The sequence below is a fragment of the Manis pentadactyla genome, chromosome 9 (genome assembly GCF_030020395.1).
Source record: "Manis pentadactyla isolate mManPen7 chromosome 9, mManPen7.hap1, whole genome shotgun sequence".
Lineage (NCBI taxonomy): Eukaryota > Metazoa > Chordata > Mammalia > Pholidota > Manidae > Manis > Manis pentadactyla.
The window spans coordinates 59,319,355-59,346,034 of NC_080027.1; the positions used below are offsets into that span (position 1 = coordinate 59,319,355).

Here is a 26,680-nt window from a genome sequence, read left to right on the forward strand (position 1 = left end):
CATGTTGAGTTTCTCCACTCCTCTCCCCTTTTGGCTCCTCTACAGCAGCTGTGCAATATACCTTTTCTTTTCATTTTTTTTTTCACTAGTGCATGGATCCTCGCTCTCCTTGGTTTCCAGCACATCATCAATTTATTCTACAGTGAGTATAAATCAATGCTGTGCGGCTATGATCATGAGAGTGGGAGTTCCTTTGTCAAGTGTGTCAAGAATAAAATATATAAGCATTTCTCCCAGAGGCAGTATTTTCATTATCAGGGGATTAATTAATCAGGGAGCAAGATTTGAAATTCATAAAAAGGTATTGATTATAGCCAACCAACCAGAAACAACCATTAAATCAGGAGCTGATTGCCTTACTCAAATGGCCTTTTGCTTTGGATGTTAACTAGTTACAATGTGTGAGAAACCTTGGCCACCTGCTGGTAGATGTGGGAAAGAAAGGCCTTGTACAACTTCCTAATCTGTCAGCCTCAGTTTCTTTCTGTGTAAAGGAGAAAGAATAGCTGCCCCTACCTTGTGAAGTTGTAATGAGGATTCAGTCCTTTGGAGATTACATTCCACTGCAATATAAATTCCTTGAAGACAAGGACTTTTTTCTGTTTTTATTCCTAGTGCCTAGAGCAAGGCCTCACAAATAGTAGGTGTTAAAAAAAAGTAGGTTTGAAATGTTGCTCATGTGAAACCTGAGCATAAGATTGTATATCAGTGATACCTTAAAAGAAAAAAAAAGAATTCAGAGGAACACACACACACACACAAAATAGGTTTGAGTGAAATAAGAAAGTGCCTGTAAAGCAGTGAATATAGTGCACATAGCACAGAGTAAGGTCTCACAAATGTTAGCCATGAAAGGTCTACCGAACAAAAGCCAAACATAATCAAATATGGTACTGGATTTCTTCAGTGGTGCTTTATAGCTATGTATGTAAGTATTTATCTGCAGAACTTTAATTGGGGAATTCCTGTTGGGGGTGGGAATCATTCTGTTAACAGAAAATTAGAAATTCTTTAGCCTTTAACTCCATGGAGGACGGATGTTTTAATAAGTCAGTTTTTGGTAGTGCCAGGTTTCTGGGCTTCTATAGCCTGACAGACTATATAGATAGCCCCTTGTAAGTTAAAAGCCATCCCAGAATCAAGCTAAAGAGACCAGGGACCTGACTGTTCTTTCTTAGGCCTATAGTGAGCAACCAGACTCCAGGTTTGAAGGATCTAGAAATGGGGTCTTCGGCTTCTACCCCCTTTGCCTCTCCAACTCGAAAATACCTCTTTCCCCAGCCAGTCCTCTGTCTGAAATTTCACAACAGAGTCCTGGCTTTCATTTTAAAGACTCTATATATAGTAATGTGGGGGAGTGGGGGGCATTATTTAAGCCACTATCTACTAAGAAAGCACAGAGATAGCCTTCTTTGAGCTAGTACGTATACTAAGTCTTCAGAATGAAACTTTGTGATGTGAATACCAGAGTCCTTTCAAACCTAGATTCACCTCAGCAGTTATTTACTGGCACTCAAGTCTATGCCAGGCTAAGCCCCAAGGGTCTGGTGCAGCTGCTGAGAAGGCATCTGGGGGCCCCAGAGGGCACCAAGCAATGGCGGACTCTAGTTACAGAGTCGGTACAGGAGAGCCACACTGAAATATGCCCCAACCCCAGGTTTTCCCAGCGTCATTACCAGGATTTCCTGGTGGGTGGGCCCTCCCCAGAAGAGTAAAGGATGGGGGCTGGTCTGTAGCGGCCAGTCTTGGAGAGAAAGAGCATGAGCGCCCCCACCTGTGAGAATTCAGATGTAGGAAACTATCACTTGCAGTTCCTGGCTGCACCCCCTTCATGCCAGCCACTGGAAGTTCTTGCACTCATAGGCGTCTCTTTCAGTAGCTCTTGTTCTGAGTGTGTGAACATGAGGCTGGTGGTGCCTTGAAATCTGAAATTGTTCTTTCTGAGTTGATATAAATTCACAAATTCCCTAAAACCTAATGATAATAGTATTTAAATTCCATGTTTACTGGGATAAGAAGAAACCCAAGGCCTAATCTTAGTTTTTTCTCACTGTATGAGTTTGGACAGATCCCCTCAGAATTCTGGTGTCTCTTGGCATCACGGAGCTGCACCAGGTAGTCTCTGAAGTCCCCACAACCTGTGAAATGCCACCAGGCATGAGTCAAAGGTTCCCATTTACTGTCCTTTACATGTGCCTCCTTTGAGAACATAGGTTACTTCTACAGACTTTTTAAAAATGGTCTAACATTCTAATGTTTTCATGTTAGTCTTCTAATTCCAAAGAAATTTGCAAGTCTGGCTCGACTCTGCTCCCACCAGCACTGACATGTGGCCCCTTATCTATCATTGCCCACTTGGTGATGCAATGATATAGCTATAGTAAAACAAATGCTCGGGCACCTTTATAAATGTTAAGGTGAACAAATTCTCATTTATTGTATAAAAAGAGATCTTTGGAGTTTCTTAAGTTATCATCAACTCAGACAAGAGTCTGTTTAATAGCTGAGTGTTATGAAGGCTCTAATTAAATGATAGTTGGTTTTTTCCCCTGAAATCTCTATAATTCTTGGATATTCAAGAATGCTCATTCTGGCTGGAAAGTGCCTGTAATTTTAATTAGAAAGGGAAGGCAAGGTGATGCCAAACATCTGCTGGGGAGAAGTCAAGGCCAGCCCTTGGAGCAGAGAAAAATCTAAAGGGCCACATCTGGCATCAGACTTGCTTTCTTGGTTGGTGGGGAGCAGCAGTTGAGTCCCCAGAGGAACTGATAAATGCAGGAAGGCCCACAGCTCATTTAGAGTTCCCAGATGTACAGAAGAACTGCAGCTGGGGACAAGATAAAAAGCACATGATTTCTCAAGGCTGCTAAGCCAGCCCCAGAGACAGGTGGGCATAGTGACAGACAATGGCAGAGGTGTGGGGAAGGAGTATTCGGTTGTTGACAGACGTGCTTAGAAGTAGGGCTGGTCCTAAATGGGTGGCTCAGCCTGCTGATAGACCTCCACTAGCCTCCCAAGTGTTAGATAGCTGTGATATTCTCACCATTAATTTTTCTCCTTTGGATCAGACTTAGAAGTCAGGGGTTTTACTTCTGGAAGGCTTCCATGAGACTGTAGCTATTGTAAAAGAGGAGGAGAATGCACTGGTTAAGATAGGCTCCGAGCCAGACTACCTTGGATCTAATCTGAGCTCTACCACTTACCAGCTATGACCAGGGGAAAATTATTTTACCTCCCGGTATCTCAAGTTTCCTAATCTGCAAAGAGAAGGCAATAATGTTAGTATCTCCTCAAAGGGTTGTTTTGAGGATTAAATGAATAACAAATGTAAAGTGCTCAGAACAGTCTCTGACACATGGTAAGCACTCGATAAATGCCACTTAGTATTACCAGAATGTGAGCAACATGAGGTGAAGGACTTGGTCAAGTTCACAGCTGTATCCCAGGTTCTTAAAACAGTGCCTGGTGCATAGTAGGAAACCAAAAAGTATTTGATAGGTGGTGGTGATGAAAAGATGGAAAGACAGAGAGGGATAAGTGAATGTTATCAGAGAAGGAAGAGTAAGCCCAACCTTCTCCTAAAAATGTTTCCTAGATAAGGAGATAGTCCAGCTGTGTGACTTCAGGCAAGATACCTAACCTTTCTGAGCCTCAGAAGGAGTACAAACCTACTTTGTGGAGTTACGGCAAGGATTAAATAATTTGGCTCCACGGTGCCTAAAAACTTGTTGCTGTTGTTAGAAGCCTGTCTGGAAGGAGAGCCCTTTGGACAGGAGCAGGAGTGGGTGGGGGTAGTGGGGAGCAGGGATGAAGGGAGATCAGACAGGAAGCAGCCACCCACCTGCCCCAGCTCATGAATATTTGATGAATCATACCCTCTGCATTCTGAACTAATAGAGATATAGACACCAGAGTCAGATACTGATTTTTTAAAATAATGGGTTTATGTCTAGTAAAATTGAATTACGACATAAATCAAGGACCTAAGGACAAAATATGGTCTTTGCTGATTTTTCACTCACTTCTCTGGCTCCCAGGTCACTACTCTACCTACCCCTGGGGAGATACAAACGGTGGTGTGGAGAGGCAGGCAGGAATGCTTCCAATATTTCCAAGAATGTGGTGGATGGGAGGCAGGGTTCTTTTATGGGCCCCTGGGAGAACCCAAGGAGAGGGAAAGAAAGGTTCTCCCTGCAGCAGTTTCCCCAACCCATGTGGGTTCTGCCTATGGGGGAAAAGAGGTAGGCTTGTAGTCTCTGGCTGGCAGGTAACTGTGTCACCGCAGACACAGGGCCCAGTATGGAAGGCTCTGCCTTTAAGAGGGCCGCTAGGCTTCACCCTTACTCGGTAGGATCACAGGTAACTGGGGGACTTGACATGAGGCAGCCGGAGGATGAAGGCCCCATTCATCCGCACACCCTAGGGAGTCAGCAGGCTGGCTGAGAGGAGCTCCCAGCACCCCTCACTTTGGAGGCCTTCCTGCCCGGGGCTGCCCCTGCTCCACTGCCCCAGGGAGGGGAGGAGGAGAAGGAAACTGGGGCGGAATTATCCTAGTAGTATTTGTTCCCTGCCCCCAGGCAGGATCCCCAGATTAAATACGGGATGCCTGGTTAAATTTGAAATTCAGATTAACAAGGAGTAATGTTTTAGTGTACCTATGCCCCCAATCTTGCATGGGATGTATTTAAACAAAAAATATTTCACATTTAACTGGGTGTCCTGTATCTTTATTTGCTAAATCCGGCAGCCCTTCCCCTGGCCCATTCCCTTCTCATCACACCATCCCCTGAGCACCTTACGCTCTGATCATCTCCACATCAGAGCAGGGGGCTCCCTACTCAGCCAGAAGGGTTGGAGTCTTGTTCTAATTCTTCCTAATTTCTTAAAATAATATTCTGTTTGTATTTGCCCTTTCTGGTTGGTCTTATTAATCGAACCAGTTTTATCCAGAAAAATTCACCAGGAAAAAAACTAATAAATCTTCAAAACTGCCGTTAGGTGCCCCAGTATGGTGTTCCCCGCGGGTGGGTGCGGTGTTCGTTGTTCCTCAGCCTGTCTCATTTCCCTTCTGTTTTCCTTACAGCCAGAAGAGAAGTGCCAGTCAGAGGTAAGGAACAGTGTGCCGGTTCGATTTACTTTTTCACTATTACCAGTTTTTCACCCAGCCCAATCTCAAAATGGATTCCCAAAGCAAATAACTCTATTCCCTGTCATTTTTAGATTCGCAAACTGCGACGGGAGCTGGATGCCTCACAGGAGAAGGTTTCAGCTTTGACCACGCAGCTGACAGCAAATGTGAGTAGGGAACAGGGCGGTCGCCATCAGGAGGGGAGGCTGCCGCCCCCTTCTGAGCGTTACTCAAGGCCTGCCGCCTCTGAGCACCACAGAAGCTGTGCAGCATAATGAAAAAGGACAGACTTTGGCATCGTGGGTGTGAATGTAGCTCTGACGCTTACTGGTTCTGTGCTGTGGGGAGATTCCTTAACCTCTGAGCCTGCACTTGCTCGCCTGTAGGATGATAATGCTTCTCAGGGTTGTCATGTGATTAATACCTGTACTATATTAAGTGCTCAGAAATGTTCATTTCCTTTCCATTCCTCTTTCTGAACATTTTAATCTGAAAAGGGGAAAAAAAATTCTAAGGTGCCACAATAAATAGCTGCACTGTAATTATAAGAGACACAATTACGTGTTCAGGAGGCACTGCCAACCAGCACTCAATTCAGCAACTGTTTAAGTGCCAACTAGGCCCCAGGCACTGTGGATTCAACAGCAAAGCAAACACAGTCACTGTCATCTTGGTGTTCTTTCTATGGTACAGCAGGGAGACAAAACAGTTTTGCCATAATGTGGTAAAGGGAGAAAGTTGCAGAAATATTTGAGAGGAGCACATAACCTGGTCTTGGTGGAGCGGGGATGGTGAGGAATGGGTTTCTGGGAGAGGTGACATCTGATGGATGCTGTGTAGGGGAGGATGCATGAGAAAGACAGCATTCTAAACAAAGAGAATCTGTGCAAAAGCTCAAGGTGAAGATCTTGGTGCATTTGGAAACCTTCAGTAGCTCAGCATACCTAGAACCTATGGCTGGATGTGGGAAGAGGCAGATGTGGAGGGAGCCCTGCTGCAGAGACATGAGCCCGTGAGGGCTTCAGCCCGGAAGGCAGGGCCTGAGATTCTGGAAGGTGCTGAGATGCATCTGAGGCCAGACTTTCTGCCTGGGAATGCACAGCCTGGTCTGAGACCACAGCTATATGTGTGTGACCCTTTTGGAGAGCAACCTCTGTGACCCCACGCCATGCTGTTAAAATGAAAAGCAACTTCAAAGGGTTGTCTTTCTTGGACCAGGAAGCTGACTCAATACTCCGAATTAATCATTTACCTAGAGCTTTTGCCCAGGTGATTTTGGGCTTAAGCCGGGGTCTACTCATTTCTCTTTATAAAGTTTGCTCGTGAAGTACCTAGTACAGTGCTTGACCCTGATCACAAGCTCAACAACTGGTAACTGCCTTCCCTGTTATTCATACTCCTGAGCTCTCTTACATTTCTGGACAGGACATTTCAAAACCATAACATACTAGGCCACTAATATGTCTACTTTGCCTCTTCTACCATCAGTAACAGTGTCCAAGGAACCTCAGAAATTGATGTGAGATCTGAATTTTATGCCTTAGATCCTATTTTTAAAAAGACTTCCCACCCATTCTTCTGTAGGTAGTCTGCTGGGCACCATTTGAATCCATACGGACCCAAGGCCCAAGGCGCCAGGGTTTCCTGGGTGTAATCCAAATGTCAGGTTTGACAGCAGCCCCCATCCGATGTGATTCAGATCAACTCCCCAGGTTGGAATTACAGCTGTCAGTTGCTGCCCCTTCCTAATAAAAAAATAGTAATCTATTTACCAATAATTTGGGTTAATTCTGCCAATGACCTCATGCTGCCCCAAGGGACCTTACACTGGGCCATTTGGAGCTCTTCTCTCTGTTCTAGAAGAGTCAGAGTGAGCTCCCTTACATTGTTGTTGTTGTTATTCTAAAAGTGTGTTTTGCTCCTCCCCAAAGCCATTGGATCCCGTATTGTTTTAAAGTAAATATTTAGTCTTACACACACCACTGGCAGTGCTAACGTGTTTTATTGTCTGCCATCTTTCTCTGCAAGCTATGTTTGTTTTCCTAGGACAAACAGCTCAAAGCCACCTTCCCTGGGTGTTTTTATACCACTCGTGTTTGTTTTCTCTGGGAATGTGAGAACGGTGCTTGATGAGAAGGCTGTTGTGTGGCTCAGAACCAGCCCCGGAATGGCCCCTCAGCCTGTATTTTCATAGTTGCACACAGGACACAGAGTCAGTCCTTTGGCTTACCAGCAGAATGCGATCTTCTGGTTCATGAGAGCAAATGCGGTTTCTTCTTGAGCTTGCAAAAACACTTTCTCAATCACAGCCTTGCGGGGGTGGGGTGGGGGGACAGGTTTTTGTTTTGTTTTTAACAGAAAATAGGAATGCCTACAAACAATCGTGGGTGGCAATCAAAAAATGGAAACAAATGGAAATTCATTCATTTGAAGTTGACCTTGTCATCCCTTTGAAATGCAAGCACAGCAGTCATTTTCTTTGACATCATGTCCTGGTCCATTTCTTTCATCCACTGTGTGTCTCTTGACTTGATTGGCTTTGGTTTTGCCACATTCTCCAGGGAAAACTAAAGCAGATCTCTTTATTTTAAAATGCAAAGGGCTTCTCTCAATTACATGCAATCAGAAACTAGCTAGTGTGCCTACCGTTTCTATTACAAGTGGTCCTACTCCCCTGCCAACACCTACAGCTGTTGGAAAGAAGTCCTAACGATTGAGCCTAGAGATGTCTTATCCTCAACTATTCCTGTTGGATGAAGTCTATTAACAGAGGCCTCTGATGTGCTCCTCAATTCTCTCCTTAGATTGAAATGTCCACCGACCCTCCTCACAGCTCAGGGTAATGGCTGCCCGCTTGTTGTCCTGCTTTTATTCTTCAGTATGTGCATCAGTCATCTCTCCCTCTGGAATTTTACTTCAATGACCAAATCTCAGTCCTCCCAAGACTCTCAAGTACCCCCTGGGTTCTTCCCAGCCCTCCACAAGACCTCTCGGTATCTACCCACCCCTCTCCTAGAACCTTTTCTTGATCTTTCTATACCTATGTTCTCATAGTTACTTTTTGTCACTTTCTCATTCCTAAACTTCTCCTTTCCCAATAGTGTCCATTCATTCCTGTGTTTTACAATTCCTTAATAGTTTACAGACCATTTTCACCTATATGTTTCACTTAATACAATAACCCTGGGAGAAAAACAGCTATTGCTCTCATTTTATAGATGAAGAAACTGAGGCCAGAGAGACTAAATGACTTGTCCATTCTTTGTTCTTGTGTTTTACAACACCATCAGGATCCTCAGCCAGCCAACCAATAGTCCACCTACTGCTCTATGGAAGGAAAACTTACTGTTGAAACACAAAGTTACATCTTGCCCTTGCAGAGAAAGGTGCAGACAGGAAAATATCACATTTCTCAACTATAAGATACATGTTTTTTTCCCACTTCCCACATTTTAACATCTCTGAAAAGTGGACGCATATTTTCATTATAATTGGCAGCACTTTAAAAAATTGTCTTAGTAGTATCTAAAATGATGGTGCATCTCATGTTGAATTCTAAGATAGGTATGTAAAAGTTCAGCGAGGCCGTGGGGGAAGTCATAACTCCCTGTGGGAACAGGGTAAGGTTTCTCCAAGGAGGTAGCAGATAGGCCTTCAGTGGCTTTTTATTAACCAGGATTATAACAAGTAAAATATTCCAGCCACTTTGTTCATTCATTCTACAAATATGCACAGCATGAGCCTCCACTGTGAGCTTGGTGCATGGTGTAGTAGAGGATACAGATATAAGTAAGCAATCACAGGAAAATGTGTATTTTTTTTACTGTGATTCCACAAAGCATTGTACTTTTGAGAAAGAATAAGAGGGAACTATCCCAGTCTGGGAGTGTCATGAAGGCAGAAGCTAAGATCTATGGAGAAGGATATGTAATAGACAGGGAGCCGTTGGGAAGCAGCTTCCAGGTGGAAGGGACAGCACATATAAAGGCCCTGGGGTGGGAAAAAGCATGGGCTGTATGTGAAGTCACAAAAGCCTGGAGTAACTGATACCTAAGAGTGGTGGAAAGTGGGGCTCAAGAGGCCGAAGAATTAGAGGCCCTAACTCATGTGGCCCTGATGAGGATTTCATAAGACGCAGCCCCTTTTAGGCACTCTTACCTTACAAGACAGGGTAATTGAGGCTGTGTCCTGCCCCTCCAGGCTCACCTTGTGGCAGCCTTTGAACAGAGTCTTGGAAACATGACCATCAGGCTCCAGAGTTTGACCATGACAGCTGAGCAAAAGGTAAAGCACAGAGGATCCTTTTTTCCTCCTGTTTACAGTTAACAAACCTAAAAATGTTATTCTTTCATTCTAGATGATCCTACAGGTTTTAGTGTGATTCTTGAACTGTTGCAATTGAATCGTAAAGAGTAGGTCTGTTGAGTGGAAATACGATGCAGCTGGAGTGGTGGCAACTTCATTAACAAGAGAGCTCATAGTCCTATTATTCCTACTGCTTGTAGCTGTGTGTGTGCCAGTGCGAAAGGGATCCAGCTTAATGTATGAGACAAAAGTTTTGTGGGACTCCTTCACTCCCTACCCTCCTCTCCTGAAACTAAGTTGCACTTCCGTTGAACTTCATACAACATGATTGTAGGATGACAGCTGTTTTCTGTTCCTCAGGATTCAGAACTGAATGAGTTAAGGAAAACGATTGAGCTGCTAAAGAAACAGAATGCAGCTGCCCAGGCTGCCATTAATGGAGTAATTAACACTCCGGAGCTCAATTGCAAAGGTAAAGGCAGAAAAACAGCAGACCAATGACCCCCCACGCCGCTTAGGAACCTTGGCTAACAGCCTATGATGCAACCTCCCTGCCAGAGGGTGGGTGTCCTTGTCAACCAGACTGATCCTGCAAGGCAAACACTTTTATTCCAGTTGCTCCTGACCTCTAGGAAGATAGCAATTCCAGCTCATCCCCTCCTCTGTTACATCTCAGAAATGGAAGATGTATTTCTATTGGCAAAGTATCAAAGTATTTCACAGCCTTTGGCTTTACTAAGGCTTTGATATTTACATATTGATGGGGGATAACCTGAAATGGGTCTGTCTCTTATTTATCCAGGAAAATATTTCTGAGTGAATAGCTTTGTCCTTGTATATCTTACTTGGAGGGAAAAATATGGGCATGAGGATGAGTTATCTCCTGCAATAATGCTATTCACAGTAATAAAAGAATAGGAATAACTAATGTTCATGGAACACTCACTGTGTTCTAAGCACTGTGCTCAGTGTTTTAATTATTTAAATAATTATCTCATTCTCTTTTCACAACAACCTTATGTGTGCAATACTGATCCTCTCCACAGTGTCCTGATGACAACACCAAGTTTCAGAGGCAAGAGTCACTTCCTGAGGTCACAGAGTAGTAAGAAACTGAAGTGGGACTAGAACCCAAGTCTTTCTGATTCCGAGACCAGTGCTCTTAAAGACTAGGCTGCAGGTGTAGTTGTGCTCATGAGGAGAACTGTCTGCAGACTGTATTTTAGGCAGTGTTATTTCTGGTATTACTCTTACCTCAGCGATCAGGCCTCCTAAAAAAGTGGTGATGGGGTTGAAATGGGAAGGATTAGCAAGAGTTGGCTAGGCAGACCAGAGGGCAAAGAGCATCCCAGGAAGAGTATGGAATAAGCACTTGTTAAGGCCCTGAGACAGGATGGGCTTGTCATTTCCAAGGGGCCAAGAAAAGGCTAGTGCAAAGGGTGGGGTGGGAAGCAACAAGCTAGGTGACAATTGCCACAACTCAAAAACTCATTGGTGCCTATCTAAAGCTTAAGAGAGCTGGTACTGGGGGAACTCTGAGACTCCCCTGACTTCTGTTTTATAAAGTAGAGAGAGAGAGCCCTCATTGAATTGACCAAAGAGGGCCTAGCACCAACCTCCTCAAGGACCTCAAAACCAGCCCCAGGGAACAGCAGGTGACATCTAATGGGAAGTACCTAGTAGGCCTTGGGTGTGTGGATGTTGGTCCCTGAGCACAGAAGGGCTTAAGCAGCAACTATGATACCCTGTCTTGGCTCTCCAGGAAATGGTGCATCCCAGTCTGCAGACCTCCGCATCCGCAGACAGCATTCTTCTGACAGCGTGTCCAGCATCAACAGTGCCACCAGCCACTCCAGCGTGGGCAGCAACATAGAGAGTGATTCAAAGAAGAAGAAGAGAAAGAATTGGGTGAGCATACATCCAGTGACCTTCGCGGGTACTGGCTAAGAGGGTCAGCCTTGGAACCCGTGTCCCTCCACATGGAGCTCATGCTAGTGCTTAACTTCAGAGCAGACTTGGGAGTAGATCCAAAGCAGCAGCTTGTGGATAGGTTTCTACCAAAATCAATGTTGTGCTCAGCCAAGGACTAGGATTTATTAAATAACGACTACCTTGTAGTTTTTCTGTTTCATGAGACTTTATGTGACATACGCATCTTTCATTTCATATATGTGTCATTTCTTCCTCATCATATATGAGCCACAAAATTCCAGATACTGGAGTAGTTTCTTCTTAGTTCCAAAGTATTTTTTTGGAGTATACATTACTAGTTATCCCATCATTAACCATAATCCTTATCTATTTATTTGCCCAATTGCCCAGGATAGCGTTAAACCAGCTTCTTTGTAGATAATTTTTGACTATGCCCTCTCTGTAAATAACAGTTTTCATAATGCCGATGTTGGGAATTAGTGAAAGGTTCTAAACTGGGAGGCTGTTTCTCGAAATGTTAAGTTTAAAAGACCCTGGCTCCGATGCAGTTTCTCCATATTTCCCTAATCCCAGGGAGCTACCTGAAATTCTGTAAAGTGGCATCTTGAACAGTTTTTCCCATTCTCCTGGGAAAACCCTCCCTCACCCCCAAATAAACACAGTTTTTAGCTCCACTGTTGAGTCTGTGGAGTTTGAAGTGAGATTTGCCACTCCCTGCCTTCAGAGAAGGGACATCCAGTGGACCTGAAGCTGGCCGGTGCTCCCGGGGCCCCACGTGCCAGCTCTGACAGCATCCCATCTTCTTGATGGCTTCAGTCTCTTCTTTCATTCCATACACTTCTCATTTTGTGTTATCTTGGATGGGTGGCGAGGTCTAGTGACAGAGGAGTTGAAGATTTAGTAATTTTGGCTATTGATGACTTTTGCCCTGGAGGAGACCTCCAAGGCCTGTTCAGTGTGACCCTCTTAGCATCTGATCAAATTTTTTTCTTTAAATTATTAATGACTTTTAGTCAACTTGTATGCTATGACTTAGACTAGGATTAACTTGGGTTGCTCTTTCTAATATGCTTTTGGAAAATATGGTCTGATTTGATTATCAAAGTGATGAGAGAGAATTACTTTCTATGAAAAACAGTGGTTATCAGTGTTCTTCAAAAAATAAAACCTGTTTATTTGCTTTAAGACAACTCTGGATTGTCAATGAAATTGGGGTGAGTGGATGGATAATCGGCATCCACAGATAATTCTGAAGCTTCTGTCTAATCTTTGTAATCTCTTCTTGCACCTGGCATTTTACCAGTTAGAGGCAAGGATTTAGGTTGATATCTTGGATGCCAAATCCTTCTGTTTCTGTGACTACTCTCTGGAAATATGATCAGAGCTAGGAAATAGAAGAGAAATAGGATCTAGATTCACCCACAAGCTGGACATCCAGTTTGTTATAGATGAAATTAATGGGAGAAAAATTCCATTAATTATTCTAGCATAGCGCCCATTTTCTGAAATTCTCAATGGTTATGAAAACCCCCAAAATATTTTCAGAAGGAGAAAATACTTTAGAAAAAGGAAATTGCTTTTTAAAAGATCTTATTTCAAGACAAAACATTATTTTTTGGCCTAGAAAAATACATGCTTGTCCTAGCTTTCAGAGAAAACATTACCCTTTAATTCTTTATGTTTTCATTAGAATTTTTAGACCTATTTCAGGGTTTGGGGAATTTGTGATAAACCAGATCCTGTTCTCCAATATAGTTAATAAATTTCTTTAAAATACCCATTTTTGGGGGAGCAAGTGAGATGGCTAACTCCCTGCTTATTATATCACCTTATGTGTATACATGGACGGCAGGAACTCCTAAGTAGGTACATCAAAGGCTAGACAGTCATGTTAGGACTAGTTTAGCAATGAAGCTACCCTTGCTGAAAAGACATATACCAAAAAAAAAAAAAAATTGAGACAGAGAGAGGTGACTGATAAAGACAAAAAGGTAAGAAGCTCAGGCAGGTAGGGGGTGGTCATTTCAACCAGACAGATGCTGGAAGAATTCAGACTATAGTGATTCCCACACCTGCTATTCCCTTCCTTTCATAATGGGGGGAGATGCCCCTAATGCTTTGAAAGATTTGTGCCCCTACCAGAAACCTCCTCTGTGTGTGGTGTTGATTATTAGCCATGTCGTGTCTGAAAAGTCCAAAGCTTTCCCTGTCACTGGCTTTCTCTGTTAAAAATTGTCTTTTTTCCTCCCCCTTCCCTATTTTTGCTTGCGTTTTCTCTGGCAGGTCAATGAGGTAAGCAAGACCAACATTAATATGAGATACCAAGCTAACCCATCCATTGATATGACTAACCTCATCCGTCACCGTGTCTGAGCATCCTGCTTTGTTGCTGTATAACCTCATCCTCCCAACATCCATCTGCTGAGCCAGGCTCTGTCTTGCTGTTGGCATCTAGTCTTGAACCAAGAGTAGGCATGGAATGTTCCCCACAGGTCCAGGCCTTTGAGCTGTCAGCACAAAATAACTCTTCCCTTAATGCACTGGTTTGAGAGAGCTGTTGGGTATCTTGCCCATGGGTCGGGGGCAACACGTGGGAGAATTAATTGCTCTTCCGTCTGCATGGGTCTGTTTGCCAAGGCCTGAGTGTTGCTGAGGCCCCTGCAGGCTGACGGACTTGTATATTCAGTTACGCAGCTCCTTCAAGCAAGCTTTCGGGAAGAAGAAGTCCCCCAAGTCGGCATCCTCCCATTCAGACATTGAGGAGATGACGGATTCTTCTTTGCCTTCCTCGCCAAAGTTACCGCACAATGGGTCCACGGGTTCCACTCCACTGCTGAGGAACTCCCACTCCAACTCTCTGTAAGTTTGTCTGCCGGGGTCACCCTGGGCTGGCAATATCTGTGGCTCTGAGGAGCCCTCGAAGAGGAATGGCTGGGAGCCCTGTTAGGGTGTATTTATGCACCAGGATCCTTTATGTCTTGCTTTCATAGGACTGTGGTGTTCTTCCAATGTTTTAGGTCAGGGGAGGTTGAAAAAGAAAGTGTGGACAATTCGCTGGCTGACCTTGGGCAAGTTGCTAACCTCTCTGTTTTCCATTTCTTTATTTGTCATATTGGGTTAATGGTTTTTGTCTACTATCCTATCCTAAGGGTTGAACAAGATAAATGGATGGGGAAGAGCAACATCTGTCTTGCTGAGAGGGGAAGATGGTGTTATGAGCATTAACAATTTTTGCTGAAATGTGGTTCATTTGAGTGCCGACACTTAGGGAGACAACACTTTTCTTCTTTGGTCAAAATTTGGTATTGATTCTCTGAATCAGCACTCAGAAACTGGAAGTTTAAAAAATGGAGAGATTCAGTGAGGGCAAAAAGCTGAGCAAGGAGAGGAGAGGAATTCAGAGGACTGGACTGCAGGGCGACCCTGTCCGCCCCATGCCCCTGCCTTTGCTTGAAGAATTAGGTGAGTGAGCAAGAGTGTGAATCCTATTTGATCTAAGAGGTAAATAAAGGATGAGTTCCCTGTGGCTCACACATGTCATCAGCCCAGAGCATCCCAATTAAGCTGTTTTCTGACAGTTGAAAAAGGAACTTCTCCTCTATTACTTATTGGTTCAAACTCTGTTTATAAGCAGGGCACTACTCTAGGTATTTTGCAGAGACTAACAAGGATGTGACCCAGGTTCTCCCCCCTGGGGATTAGAGACTGGTGGGAACATAACACAGTATAGCTCATTGCACTTCTGACCTTCTGCTCTGTGCCAGGCACAGTTCTTGGCTCCAGTTCCAAGAGTAAACAAGACAAGTAAAAAGTTCCTACTCTGGGGGACCTTCTACACCAGGGGGAGAGACAGGCATGAAACAAGTAAATCTGAATAAACTAGAAAAGTCAGAGAATGCTGAGAGCTCATGCTGAAGTGTAAATAGCATGGTGGGGTACAGAGTACCTTGGCAGCAGCTTTAGACAGAGTGGTCAGGAAAGGCCCCCTGAGGTGGTGACGTTTCAGCCGAGATCAGCATGACAGGAAGAACCATTAGTTGGTTCTGATCAGTAACACCAGCTGCTGTAACAGATTCAGTCCCAAATTTCAGTGGCTTTGCATATGACTGTCTCTGGTTCGCTGCAAACCCAAGGCAGATGCTCCTCATCAGCAGGCAGCCCGCCGAGTGGCGATGCAGGCTCCTTCCGTCTGGGGGCTGCACTTCCCACAGGGTCGAGTGCTCTGTTGAGTTCTCTGTGTCTGGCCAATGGAGGCCAGAGAGGAAGGGGTGGAGAATCCCACTGAAGGGCTCAATAGGCTGGGCCTGGAAGAGACACATGTCACTCTTCCAGTCCGCTGAGCCGGCCCTGCCACCTGCAAAGGAAGACGTGGACTCTGGCACCAGGAGGGAAAGGAGATGGGCTGTGGTGAGCATATAGCGGCCTCTGCCACTCCAGCCGCATGTGAGCAGGGCAGCTGTCCAGGCCTCCAGACAGCACGAGGGACCTAAAGGGGAGACAGGCTTGGTGTGTCCGAGAACGAGAGGGATGAGCAAGGGCGAGGTAGGAAAGGAGGCCACAGGGGTACGCAGAGCCTAGGACATGGGAGGCTTTGAACTCAGCATGAATTCACATCTGATTTCATGTTTGATGGGCAGATGTTGGAGAGTTTTAAGCAGGAGCGTGAGATCATCTGAAACAGTGGTTCACAAAGATCAGCCTCCGTTCTGTGGATGAAGGAACACAGGGGAGCCCGAGAGAGGAGGGACGATCCCATAAGAGGCTGATAGCACTCTCTCCCTCACTGGCCTCACTCCCACCATGCTGTTCTTTGACCACTTCACACCTCTAGGCCTTTGCCCTTCCTGTCCGCATCCTTGGGTCTCTGTCCAGGACTACCTTCTCGGTAAGGCCTTGCCCATTGGCCTTGCATAAAATTACACCCCTACCTCCGGCCAGCACACCCCATCATCATCTCTCCCCTGCTGTATTTTTGCCGTGGCATATATCACCACCTGACATGGAGATTTTCCTTGTCTATTTGCTTTTTCTCCCCAACACCAGCACCAAAAAATCTACAGTACAAGGTACATGGAGGTATGTTCTTTGGTTTTGCAGCCATTCAGTTACTAAGTGAATGAATGAGTAACTGATGGCAGTGTGAGTCCTAGGTGGATTTAGGATGTGTTCTAGAAGAAAAGTTGACAGCACATGGGGATGTGTGCCATGTGAGGGAGAGAGAATAATGCTTCACTCTTCTTAGATTTGCAACTTGAGTGGCTGGGCATGTGGAGGCATGGTTTCTGGAGTAGATGGGAGACACAGACAGGGCAGGGTGGGAATTGGAGCTCTGGTTTGACCGTGTTAAGTTTGAGATGCCAACCAGCCTGGAGTTGCTGGAGATGTAGATTTGGGAGACATGGGATGAAAGGTGGTACTTAAAGCTGGGAAACTGGAGAGGCCTCCAAGGGATTGAATGGAGATGGAGAAGAGCCGGATGGGCAAGGGTTGAGCTCTGGGAGCTTTGAAGAGAAAGTAGAGCAGCCAGTGAGGTGGGAGGAAATGTGGGAGCAGACGGAAGAAACTGGAGGCGGGAGTACCAGTGGGCGCAATGCTGCTTAGCGGCCAAGATGAGGGCATGTGGCAGTGGTGCACTCAGCTATGTAGGACTCTCAGAGACCAGAGCGAGAACTCTCCCTCCAAACCACTCTCCCCTGGGGACTGGGCAGGGCAGACTCTGGCCCCGCAGCCCTTTTCTGACATTCCACAGCATCCATGCACACTGGAGATGTTTGTTTTAGGTCTAGTTTTCCAAAGGGTGGGCAGAGAGCAAATGCTTCTTTCTAACCTTGAAGGGTTTGTAAGAATGCAAATAGAGACATGAGAAGGAGTTCAAAGAAGAAACCAAAGGCAGAGGAGTCAAGGGCTCAGAAAAGTCCCTACCCTGTGGGCGAAAGGAATGGATGTGTGGGAAGGCAATGTTTCCCATACTTAAGGCATTTAAAATTAGGTATGCCACCAGCCCTGCCTTCCGAACAAAGGCATCAGGAATATGCTAGGATAATGTGTTAGGGACTGAATAGGAAGAAATCTACATCAGGTTGCTTCAGTAAGTTGTCCATGAACTGGGCACGCATGTACTGAGTGCCTGCTGGATGTAGTTCAGGAGCATAGGCTCTAGAGTTAAACAGCCCCATCAGATTTTATCCTGATTCTGTCATTGTTGATGGGCATATTAATCTCTCTATGCCAGCCTTGCCATTTTTAAAAGGGAGATAATTATAGTACCTCTTCATGGAGTGTGTGGTGTACATAGGAAATTAAATATGCTTCAGACATTTAGCACAGTTGTTCATGTATTCAATAGGCATTTGCTGAGCATCTATTATGCACTGAACCATGTGATCAGACACTAGAAATGATGCAGACAACCCTGGTCCTGGAGGAGCCAGCAGCCATGCAAGGGGTAACCTGTTAGGTCCAACCAAAGTATAGGTGACATAATAGAAGTCTAACTCAGAAGGAACCAAGGGAGAAGGTGCTGTTTGGGGCAATAGGAACAGAGACTAAAACTTAGTTGCGGCTGCTGCAGAGAACCTGTTTCAGCACCATCTCTGTGCTGTAGAACATTCCTCCCATGTACCCTGGTAGTTGTGTGTTTTGGAGAACTGGCTGATTTGGTGGAGCTCAGGAGTTATACCTTGGTGCAGTTACTCCCAGCACAAATTTTATTTTTGTTTGCTTCATTTTGTAAAATCATTGGCCAAGCTCTGCAAAGTAGCCTGTGTCATATATTCCACAAAGTGGGTGCTGGAGAAATATTGTCTCTTGCTGAGAAAGCTTTCTGGGGAAAAGGTTCAGACCAATGCAAAGGAGACTGGAGCAAAATGCCATGCAGTGGAGTGCCAGACAGACCAGACTGGCAGTGTGAACCAGAGCCAACTATTCTCCGCACTGAAGTGGAGCCTTGGAGATCTGTACAGGGCATGGTTTGTCTAAGACCCAAGTGTCACAGTGGAATTTTGTTCAGACTTCACACTCCATTTAAGCCAGGAAACCATATTTCTCTCTCAAGAAAGACTCGGTTTTTTCAAGATTACCCTGCAAACCTCCCAAACTGAGAAAGCATGACTATATACTTAAACCTTACAAACCATAGGCTCGTCAAAGCACAAGGGAGCTGCAGGGGGAAAAGGGATGATCTGAATTCTACAGACAGTTCTGTCTCTCCAGCCCTCTTCATCCCAAATCTGTCAGCCTGGTTTCTCATAGATATGAAGTGGGAATGATGATAACAGTTTCAAGAGACCATTGGAGGTTTCAGAAGATTTTGAAGCAGAGAAACTTCCTTGGCTGCTGACAACTTTTTAAAAATAGAAGGTGGTTTTACTCTCTCTGTCAAATCAAAACCATTCAGGTGTAGGTCAAGAAAATAGAAGCAAAATGATTTGGCTCTTTGGTTGTTAAATTTTTCTTCTAGTTCCTTCTGCTCCAAAAATACAATTACATTCTTAACAATTATAAATGGTTTTCCTTCAGCACTTAACATTTCCACACCCTCTACCGGTTTTACATGTCAGAGTTTTTTTGCCCCCAAATCCAGTACCTAGATTTTGGAAAGTGGGCTCTCATGATGATTTCTGCAGAGACCACATGCTCCCCATGTCTTTCAGAGATAATCAGCTTCAGCTTTGTAAGTTTATGAACTCGGGGTTTTTTTCTTTTTCTTTTTTCTGTCTTCAGTCCCAGAATGTCAAAGTTTTCTAGATCACCTCTCATACCAGATCCAGTGATCATTGACATCAATGGAACTCTTGTTAATAGAACTATATTTTCTAACATTGAAATTCATCATGTGCTGAATTGCCAGGTATCTGAGGAGCAAACCTTACTATTTCAAAATAGGAGCCCAGCCTAGAAGTGCCACTTCTTAAGACAGGAAGACTCCACAGGTCCCCTGGTCTCTGATCCAGTGTTCAGCTGGGAAGGGAAGATAGCTAACCACGTTGTTGCAGTTTTCAGATAAAACTTTGGCTTGTATGTTGTAAGAATGTTTCTAGACACTTTTAGGGGAGTTGGTCTTAGAATATAACCAAAACTAGACCAACTCCTTCTACCCCTATCTTTAGGTCACTTCACTTTTAGGCAAATAAAAATCACCCCTCAGCTGTCTGACTTTGGAGTGTCTAATCTTTAAAACAGACAGTTGACCTTGCTTCTCTGAATGGGCTTTGATCTCAAGGAACATGTGTCATTATATCATTAAAGGGGCCCAGCTGTGTACACATTGGGGTGGGGCGCTCAAATCCCAAAGGTGACTGCTCCCTTTTACCAGCTTCTGTTTATCCCTAGACGATTAGAATTTTGGTGAGAGGCATACCAAAGCCATTCTGATTGCCATAGCTCTGCAAAGGAAGAGTGGAGGAAGGCAGCAAAATGTGTGAATTTCAGGGGCTTTGGGCACTGTCACCTCCAGGAAGTACCAGGCAGCTAGTTATACAGGGTGACTGCTGAACAAACCTGAGGTGGACACGGGCCAGTGGTTAGTGGAGGGCTGAAAGGAATTAAACCCAGAGCTACTTTCATCAGTAGCATTCCCCTTTCCCTAGAATTTCTGAGTGCATGGATAGTGAAGCCGAGACGGTCATGCAGCTCCGAAATGAGCTGAGAGACAAGGAGATGAAGCTGACAGACATCCGCCTAGAAGCCCTCAGCTCTGCACACCAGCTTGACCAACTCCGTGAGGCCATGAACAGGATGCAGGTAAGGGCTCAGGAGCTGGGGCTGAGCCCAAGGCTGTCTGGAACAGAGTGTCAGGAAGCTGCTCTCCACCACGGCCCCGGTGGCAACGCTCTGCTTTCCGAGCCTTTCTCTTTTCAGGCCTTCCCACATATTGTTTGGAGGTTTTTGAAAGCATGGGAGTAATTATGCCCCTCCTTTTGCAGGATTCCCTTTACTGTTAATCCACCCACTCCACTTCCTCTTTCCAGGCTATACTCACCCAGCCAGCGGGAGCCACTGACTGCTCCCTATGCATGTCCCAGGATTTCTGTTTAGTATCCACTGGGATATCCTTCCACACATCCAGACTGGACCTTTCCCTTGAGGCTTAGATGCCTCTTTCTCTGCAAAGCTTTTCCAAGTTCTGCATCTGGAAAAGTTAGTGCCCTCATCTCAATGCCTATAGATTTGTTCTTACAGCACCTCACCTTCTACTATGGATTAAAGGCATTTGGGTCTTCTGTTCTTTTTTTAATCCCTTTCTCTGGATGTAGCACCAGTGCTTTACACATAGTAGGTTTTTCCTAAATATTTACAGAATGGAAGACCCTTGCGGGCTCTGTCAATGGGACCTCACTGGAAAATAGCATTTCCCTGAAGAGGTGTCACGGAACACTCGTTCTAAGAGAGGCTCTGTGAAAGGAGAGCTCCTTGGTCCAATATGTCTGGGAAACTGCAGATTATGAGCCCCTCTCACACTCACAAAGCACAGAAGCTCACTAAAGGCTCTGGGTCCTTCAGTAAAGAAACCTGTCAAACCCAGAGTTTCTCAAACCTCTTAGATTATAAGACTCTTTCACTTACTACTCAGACAGCAGACTGGAAAACATTTCTGAGATCTTTTCAAAGACCGACTCTGAAAGGATGGGCCCTCCTCTGCCAGACAGGTCTTGGGTGTACCACAACGGCAGCAATTCTGAATCTCTCAGACGGTGTGACCTACTCTGCCTCAGTCAGGATACCCACGTGATCCCTGCAGGGAACATCAAATCCCTCCCTCCTCCAGAAAAGGCTCATTCACATTAAATCCATCTAGTAAGTGGGCTTCTCCCTTACTCTTTGCAGAGTGAAATAGAGAAGTTGAAAGCTGAAAATGACCGGCTGAAGTCAGAGTCTCAAGGCAGTGGCTGCAGCCGAGCACCCTCCCAGGTGTCACTGTCTGCTTCCCCGAGGCAGTCCATGGGCCTCTCCCAGCACAGCCTGAACCTCACTGAGTCAACCAGCCTGGGTGAGTGAGTAGTATCACAGGGCTGGGGGCAGGTCAGGGCCTGCAGCTCATATTCCGCCCTCCCAGTGAGGGCCCCAAGATAGCAGATGAACAGATCAAACGGAGAGGCAACAGGCGTGTGTGCATCTGGGGTGTGTGTGTGTGTCTGGGTGTGTGTCTGCTACCAACATGAGCCCAGCCGTTAGACTGCTATCATGCTTTGCTCCAGTGCCCCAGATTCTCAAGCCATAAGCTTGGACCCCCTCGCCCACCATGCTGAGTTCTGTTTGATCCATTTTAGGAGGCTGACCTGCAAGCTGAATGCATACCCCATAGTAGCAAGTCCCAGTTGGGGCAGTGGCTTGCTCTCTGATCATTCTGCCTTCAGGATGGATTCCGGGCTGGCACAATAATCAGCCAATGCGATCGAGGTTTTCTTTGTAAGCGTATTGAGGCTGGTGCTTTGATTTCTTATCCATGAAGCTGCTGTTGCTATCATTTTGGTTGAGTCTCCCTCGCAATTCCATTTGGCAAGGTACATCGTCGGCCTGCTGGTTTCTTGGTTGGCCCCCCATTGGTTTCTGTGGTGGCATTCTCCATTCTGCCCTCTCCCCTTCCCGTGACCCCCACCCCATGTCCCCTGCACCCCGACACCTGTTTGTCCCGCTGCTGTGCCAGTGAGCAGCAGGGGTGTCAGGAAGCCAGCTTTGCTGTCCCCATGTGCCTAAGGCTGTTGATGTTTTCCATTCGCAGACATGTTGCTGGATGACACTGGTGAATGCTCGGCTCGGAAGGAAGGAGGCAGGCATGTTAAGATAGTTGTCAGCTTTCAGGAGGAAATGAAGTGGAAGGAGGTTAGTTGGATCCGTTTCCCCGCTCTACCCGTCCCTTCCCCAGCTAGAAGTACCTAGCTTAGTGATTTCATCATCAACCGTATTATCTTAGCACACGAGGTGATTGGAACTACTGATGCTTTTCTTAACTAACCATGATCCTCAGCAGCATTTTGACACAATTAAAGTGAACAAATGGTCCTCCCCTCCCTCTTGTATTTGGAAGTCTTTCATAGAATACCAAAAACTGTTCCGTGTTGGACCTGTGCATAACTAACTAAACACTAACAGCAAACAGAAATGGCTTTTCTGTATTTAATATATTCCCAAAGCACTTCAAAGGCAGCCAAGCACATTTAACACAGAAGGTAAAGAAATCAGCTGAGCAAATTCAGATGACCCAGAGAGCCAGTTTTATCCAGTCGTCAGAGGCTGCCCACAAAGTCGACACTGGGAGGCAGGGTGGTCGAGCACACAGGTGGCTACAGGTGGGCTGGTGAGGCATCCTGACTCACTGAGGCTGGGAAATTTGAGTTTTCTGAGTGGTTTCTGTTTCTTCCAGAATCCAAGCAGGGCCATGTCCCCACCAGGGACCATTTTGGGGTAGGGATGAGGGTTGATAATCAAAGTTGATTTTTAGTCTTTGATTAAATCTAACTGATGCTGTGAGTGACCATCTCTCAGATAAGTAGGAAAGACTTCATGAGTCAACATTTCAAGTGCCCTTCAGGTTTTTATTTATTTCTTAGCTTTGTAGCCAGCATGCTTTTGTAGTCCCAGGGAGGCCACAGCACCCGCCAAAACAAAGCATCTGCAGGCAGCCTTCTCTTTGCCAGGGAATCCTACTTCGTGGCTGGCTGTCTAGTCTCATCAAAGTGGGTAGGCCCAGAATTTTGGACCTGCCAGAGGTTTTAGCATCATCGAACCTAGAAAAGATCAAATAAAAAGCTTTATTTTCAGAGCTTAGCCTAGTGGCATGATGGACTATCCTGGGGGAAATTCATTCTTCTAACATTCTTATAATAAGTGCAGGTGACATCTCAGAGTGTATTTTATTACAGAGATCATCATGAATAGATAAGTTTTACATTTTACAAAACTTTATGAGTCACTTTTAAAAATTGTATTTTTCTGGATCACCACAGCATCCAGTTGAGGAAGGTTGACCAGATGTTATCTCTGTTTTACAATTGAGAACTCTAAGATCCAAGCGTGACTTACATAAGGTTGCAAGGCAGGTGGTGGGGCCAGATCATCTCATGGAAAGACTGGTGCTCTTTCTCTGAAGATTTGGCTTAACTGCCAGAGACCTCCGTCCCTGCCCCTGGGCACTCTCCTAATTCTGTATCCTTAAGAGCATGTCAGGTTAAGATTTTAAAACCCAACAAAATGGAATGTTCTATTAGCGTTTGTTTAATTAGTGTGATTAGTTAGCCCCTACTACACAGAACCCTGTGGGCAGAGATGCAAAAGAAGTAGAAATAGATTGCATTTCTGTGAATTTCTGGAGTTCTACTAGTTTTCTGAATTGAATATATTTTAACTTGTAATTAGAAGAAAAGCAATAGACACTGTTAAAAAAGAACAAAAAAATAGAAACATTCTATCCTCAAGGAGTTTAAGATGTAGTAGGAAGACAAACTTAATTTACAAATAAGACAGAAATACCTAAAAATAAATCAGTAAAGAATATATCATTATATAAGCTGTACAGAACCCTGAAGCAATGTGAGCTCTGAGCCTGGTGAGTTAATCATTGAAGACTTCCTGGAAGAGGTGAGCTTGCAAGCAAGGTTTGGAAAGGGAGAGGTGGCAGACAGAGGGGAGAGCATTCCATGCAAGGGATGTGCTCTATGCAGGAGACAAGGTACACATTTAGTAGAAGGTTCTAGATTCCAGAGAGAGTCACTTTTCCTGATCCATTTATTGCTGTTTTAACAATAAAGCAAGGAAAATTTCTAAGACTGTTGCATTTTATCTAAGTTCTACATGGTGTTAAAACAAATAGGACTTTAATTTCCCTCTCAGTCCATCGGTGGAGTTCTAAGATAATCTGATTCTCTGCTGAGCTGTGTCAAAAAAGATCCACCTGTTTTTCACCAGCATACATTTCCTTACCCTTAGGATTCCAGACCACACCTCTTTCTTATTGGCTGCATTGGAGTTAGTGGCAAGACCAAATGGGATGTGCTCGATGGGGTAGTTAGACGGCTGTTCAAAGTAAGTGTTTGAAGATGTCAGTGGCAACCTACTAAAGTGGGGAACATGGGCTTAGGGTGGGTAAGGGCGGTTTGTGTCCTGAATCTGGCCATTTCTTGGGCCTCCCCTTCTCCTCCATCCTTCTGTTGCTGGGGCTTGTTCCCTGGCTCTCAAGTAAACAGAAGGATGGTAAGTATAGACTCATGACTGGCCAAACTGTTCCAGGCTACCGTGGCAGAGGTTGGCCAGCCAGTGAGAGTTATTTCCCCAGCCTCGAGCAATTATTTGGGCCTCTCACAGTGACCTGCTAATGTCCAAATTCTCCCTTCACCTTAGAATTTTGCCCTGCAATGTGCGCTGTGGCTGGGCTAAGACATCAACTTCCCATCCTTCCTTCTGGGGGGATCTGATCTGACTTCCCTAGCATCCTTGCCAACAGGTCAGAGTCTGTGATTTGTGCTACGGGTGACAGTAACATCTGCTCAATGGCCAGTGTCAAGGGTGTTGGCCTAGTTATTTTGTATTCATTCTAATCACATCGTTGGAGTGGGTGTTTGCCCCAGGAGAAATACGTAGTGAGTATCAAGGTGAACCTTGAAACATAAGGTGGTTTGAAAGAAGCTTTTAGTACATTATTTTATATTGCACTGAAGTAAATTTAACCACCATAAGTGTTCATTAATCATATCCTCTGAGCAGTAATAATAGCTCAATTTTTGTGCCAGAGACCACGTTAAAGCACTTTCTATACATTACCCCCATTTATTTCAAGGCCTATGAGGAGGTTCCTAATATTTTGCCATTTAAAGGTGAGGAAGGTGAGGCTCAGGTTGAAGCACTTGCCCAAGATGATGGATCTCTAGAACTAGGTAATGTTGGCGTGAGTTAAGTTGGTCTGACTTCCAAACCTGGCTTAACTAGGACACTCTGGTCTCTTTCCAGCATCTAGATTCAGGTGGCTTCACACGGAGAAATCCTGTTCTTTGACCAGAGGTCATCCCCCTATCTTGGCAGGCCAGTCTCTGGAAATGTGCCTGGGCAAGGGATGTGAATGGCTTAGGGCAGGCCGATCCTGCTACCCCAGCCAGAACTTTATCTCTGCTTATGGTCAGGACACCCTCGGATTAGAAAGACAAACGTTTGGGCTGAGAAGAGCGTGGGGGGCATCACATGTGAGCAAATGAGACAATTAAAGGTAGAGGCCTATGTACCAGGATTCCACCTCAGTTATTATCTGACCACCTCAAAGCCCATTGGTCTTTGGTCCATGTTCACTGACCTAAAATCTTTTGGTCATTCACCCAAGAGGGAATGCTCCAAATCAAATACACATTTTCCTGTTTAAGGATCAAAAGCTGCTTCTTTTCTAGCAGCCTTCGGTTTTGCTCCTTTATGGTCAGTACAGTCTTTGCTCTGAGTCAAAACAAGGGGCTGGTGAAAGGATTAGTCAGAATTACTTTTTCATGAATTTTCCAGCACCTTTCACCAGCCCTGATGCCTTCAGGACTCTCTGGCTGAACTTAGGAAAAGCGGCCTAACTTCCGTGGTTGGTTCACCCAGACTAAACGTTTGGTCTTGTCAAGGGCTGCCCCTCCACCTCACTAACCAAATAAATCTGTATTTTAAGAGGCCTGTGATATGAGGGCCTCACAGAAAGTCAGCTCTTCTCCCCTCATTCCACAGCTCGATTTCAACTCAGGCATCAGCTGAGAAAGAAGAGGAGGTGATCGTAAATCACCCAGTGAAAACATGAGTCATGGGCAGATTTTTAGCCACATATTTGATGGGGTCTTTACTTTTTCCAGGAATACATCATTCACGTCGACCCAGTGAGTCAGCTGGGGCTGAACTCAGATAGTGTTCTTGGCTATAGCATTGGGGAAATCCAGCGCAGCAGCGCCTCCGACACCCCCGAGCTTCTGCCCTGTGGCTATCTGGTCGGAGAGAACACCACCATCTCTGTGACTGTCAAAGGTAACGCAGCCCGTTGCAGAGGTCAGAGTTTTCAGTAATTGCAGTTTTTGGTTTGTGACTTGGCACAGGAAACTGGCCACAACTTTGTGCCTGTGTATGTGGCTTCGGTTTTTTTCCCCTTCAACCATTCTTCCCTAGGCAAGTTGAACAGTCTTTAGCTTTTTTCAACCCCCGTTGGAAACAAATAATTTTAGTTTATTGCTGAAATTATGTAACAGAAGGTCCCATTAGCCTATGACTCTGAGATGCAGGAACTTTAATAACCCTCTTGAAATGGGGCTCCACCAATACCAGGGACATACTCTTGCCTTCAAGCCTTGGACGTGGGCCCATTCTACAGAT

At 45.1% G+C, this 26,680-nt stretch overlaps 1 protein-coding gene across 10 annotated transcripts in view; it reads left to right on the plus strand.

The window, feature by feature from the left end:
* Positions 1-26,680, plus strand: part of NAV2 (neuron navigator 2) — a 685,764-nt gene that overhangs the window by 638,755 nt on the left and 20,329 nt on the right. For 9 of the 10 annotated variants that reach the window (XM_057507467.1, XM_036920166.2, XM_057507464.1 and 6 more), the window contains 12 exons: positions 90-142; positions 5,084-5,107; positions 5,221-5,295; positions 9,329-9,412; positions 9,794-9,905; positions 11,196-11,341; positions 14,052-14,224; positions 19,954-20,107; positions 21,191-21,353; positions 22,086-22,186; positions 24,290-24,385; positions 26,170-26,338. In XM_057507467.1, coding sequence (XP_057363450.1) covers positions 90-142; positions 5,084-5,107; positions 5,221-5,295; positions 9,329-9,412; positions 9,794-9,905; positions 11,196-11,341; positions 14,052-14,224; positions 19,954-20,107; positions 21,191-21,353; positions 22,086-22,186; positions 24,290-24,385; positions 26,170-26,338 — 1,350 coding nt within the window. Of the gene's footprint in view, positions 1-89; positions 143-5,083; positions 5,108-5,220; positions 5,296-9,328; positions 9,413-9,793; positions 9,906-11,195; positions 11,342-14,051; positions 14,225-19,953; positions 20,108-21,190; positions 21,354-22,085; positions 22,187-24,289; positions 24,386-26,169; positions 26,340-26,680 lie in introns of those variants that run through there. The other variant, XR_008999256.1, reaches the window with a different exon arrangement.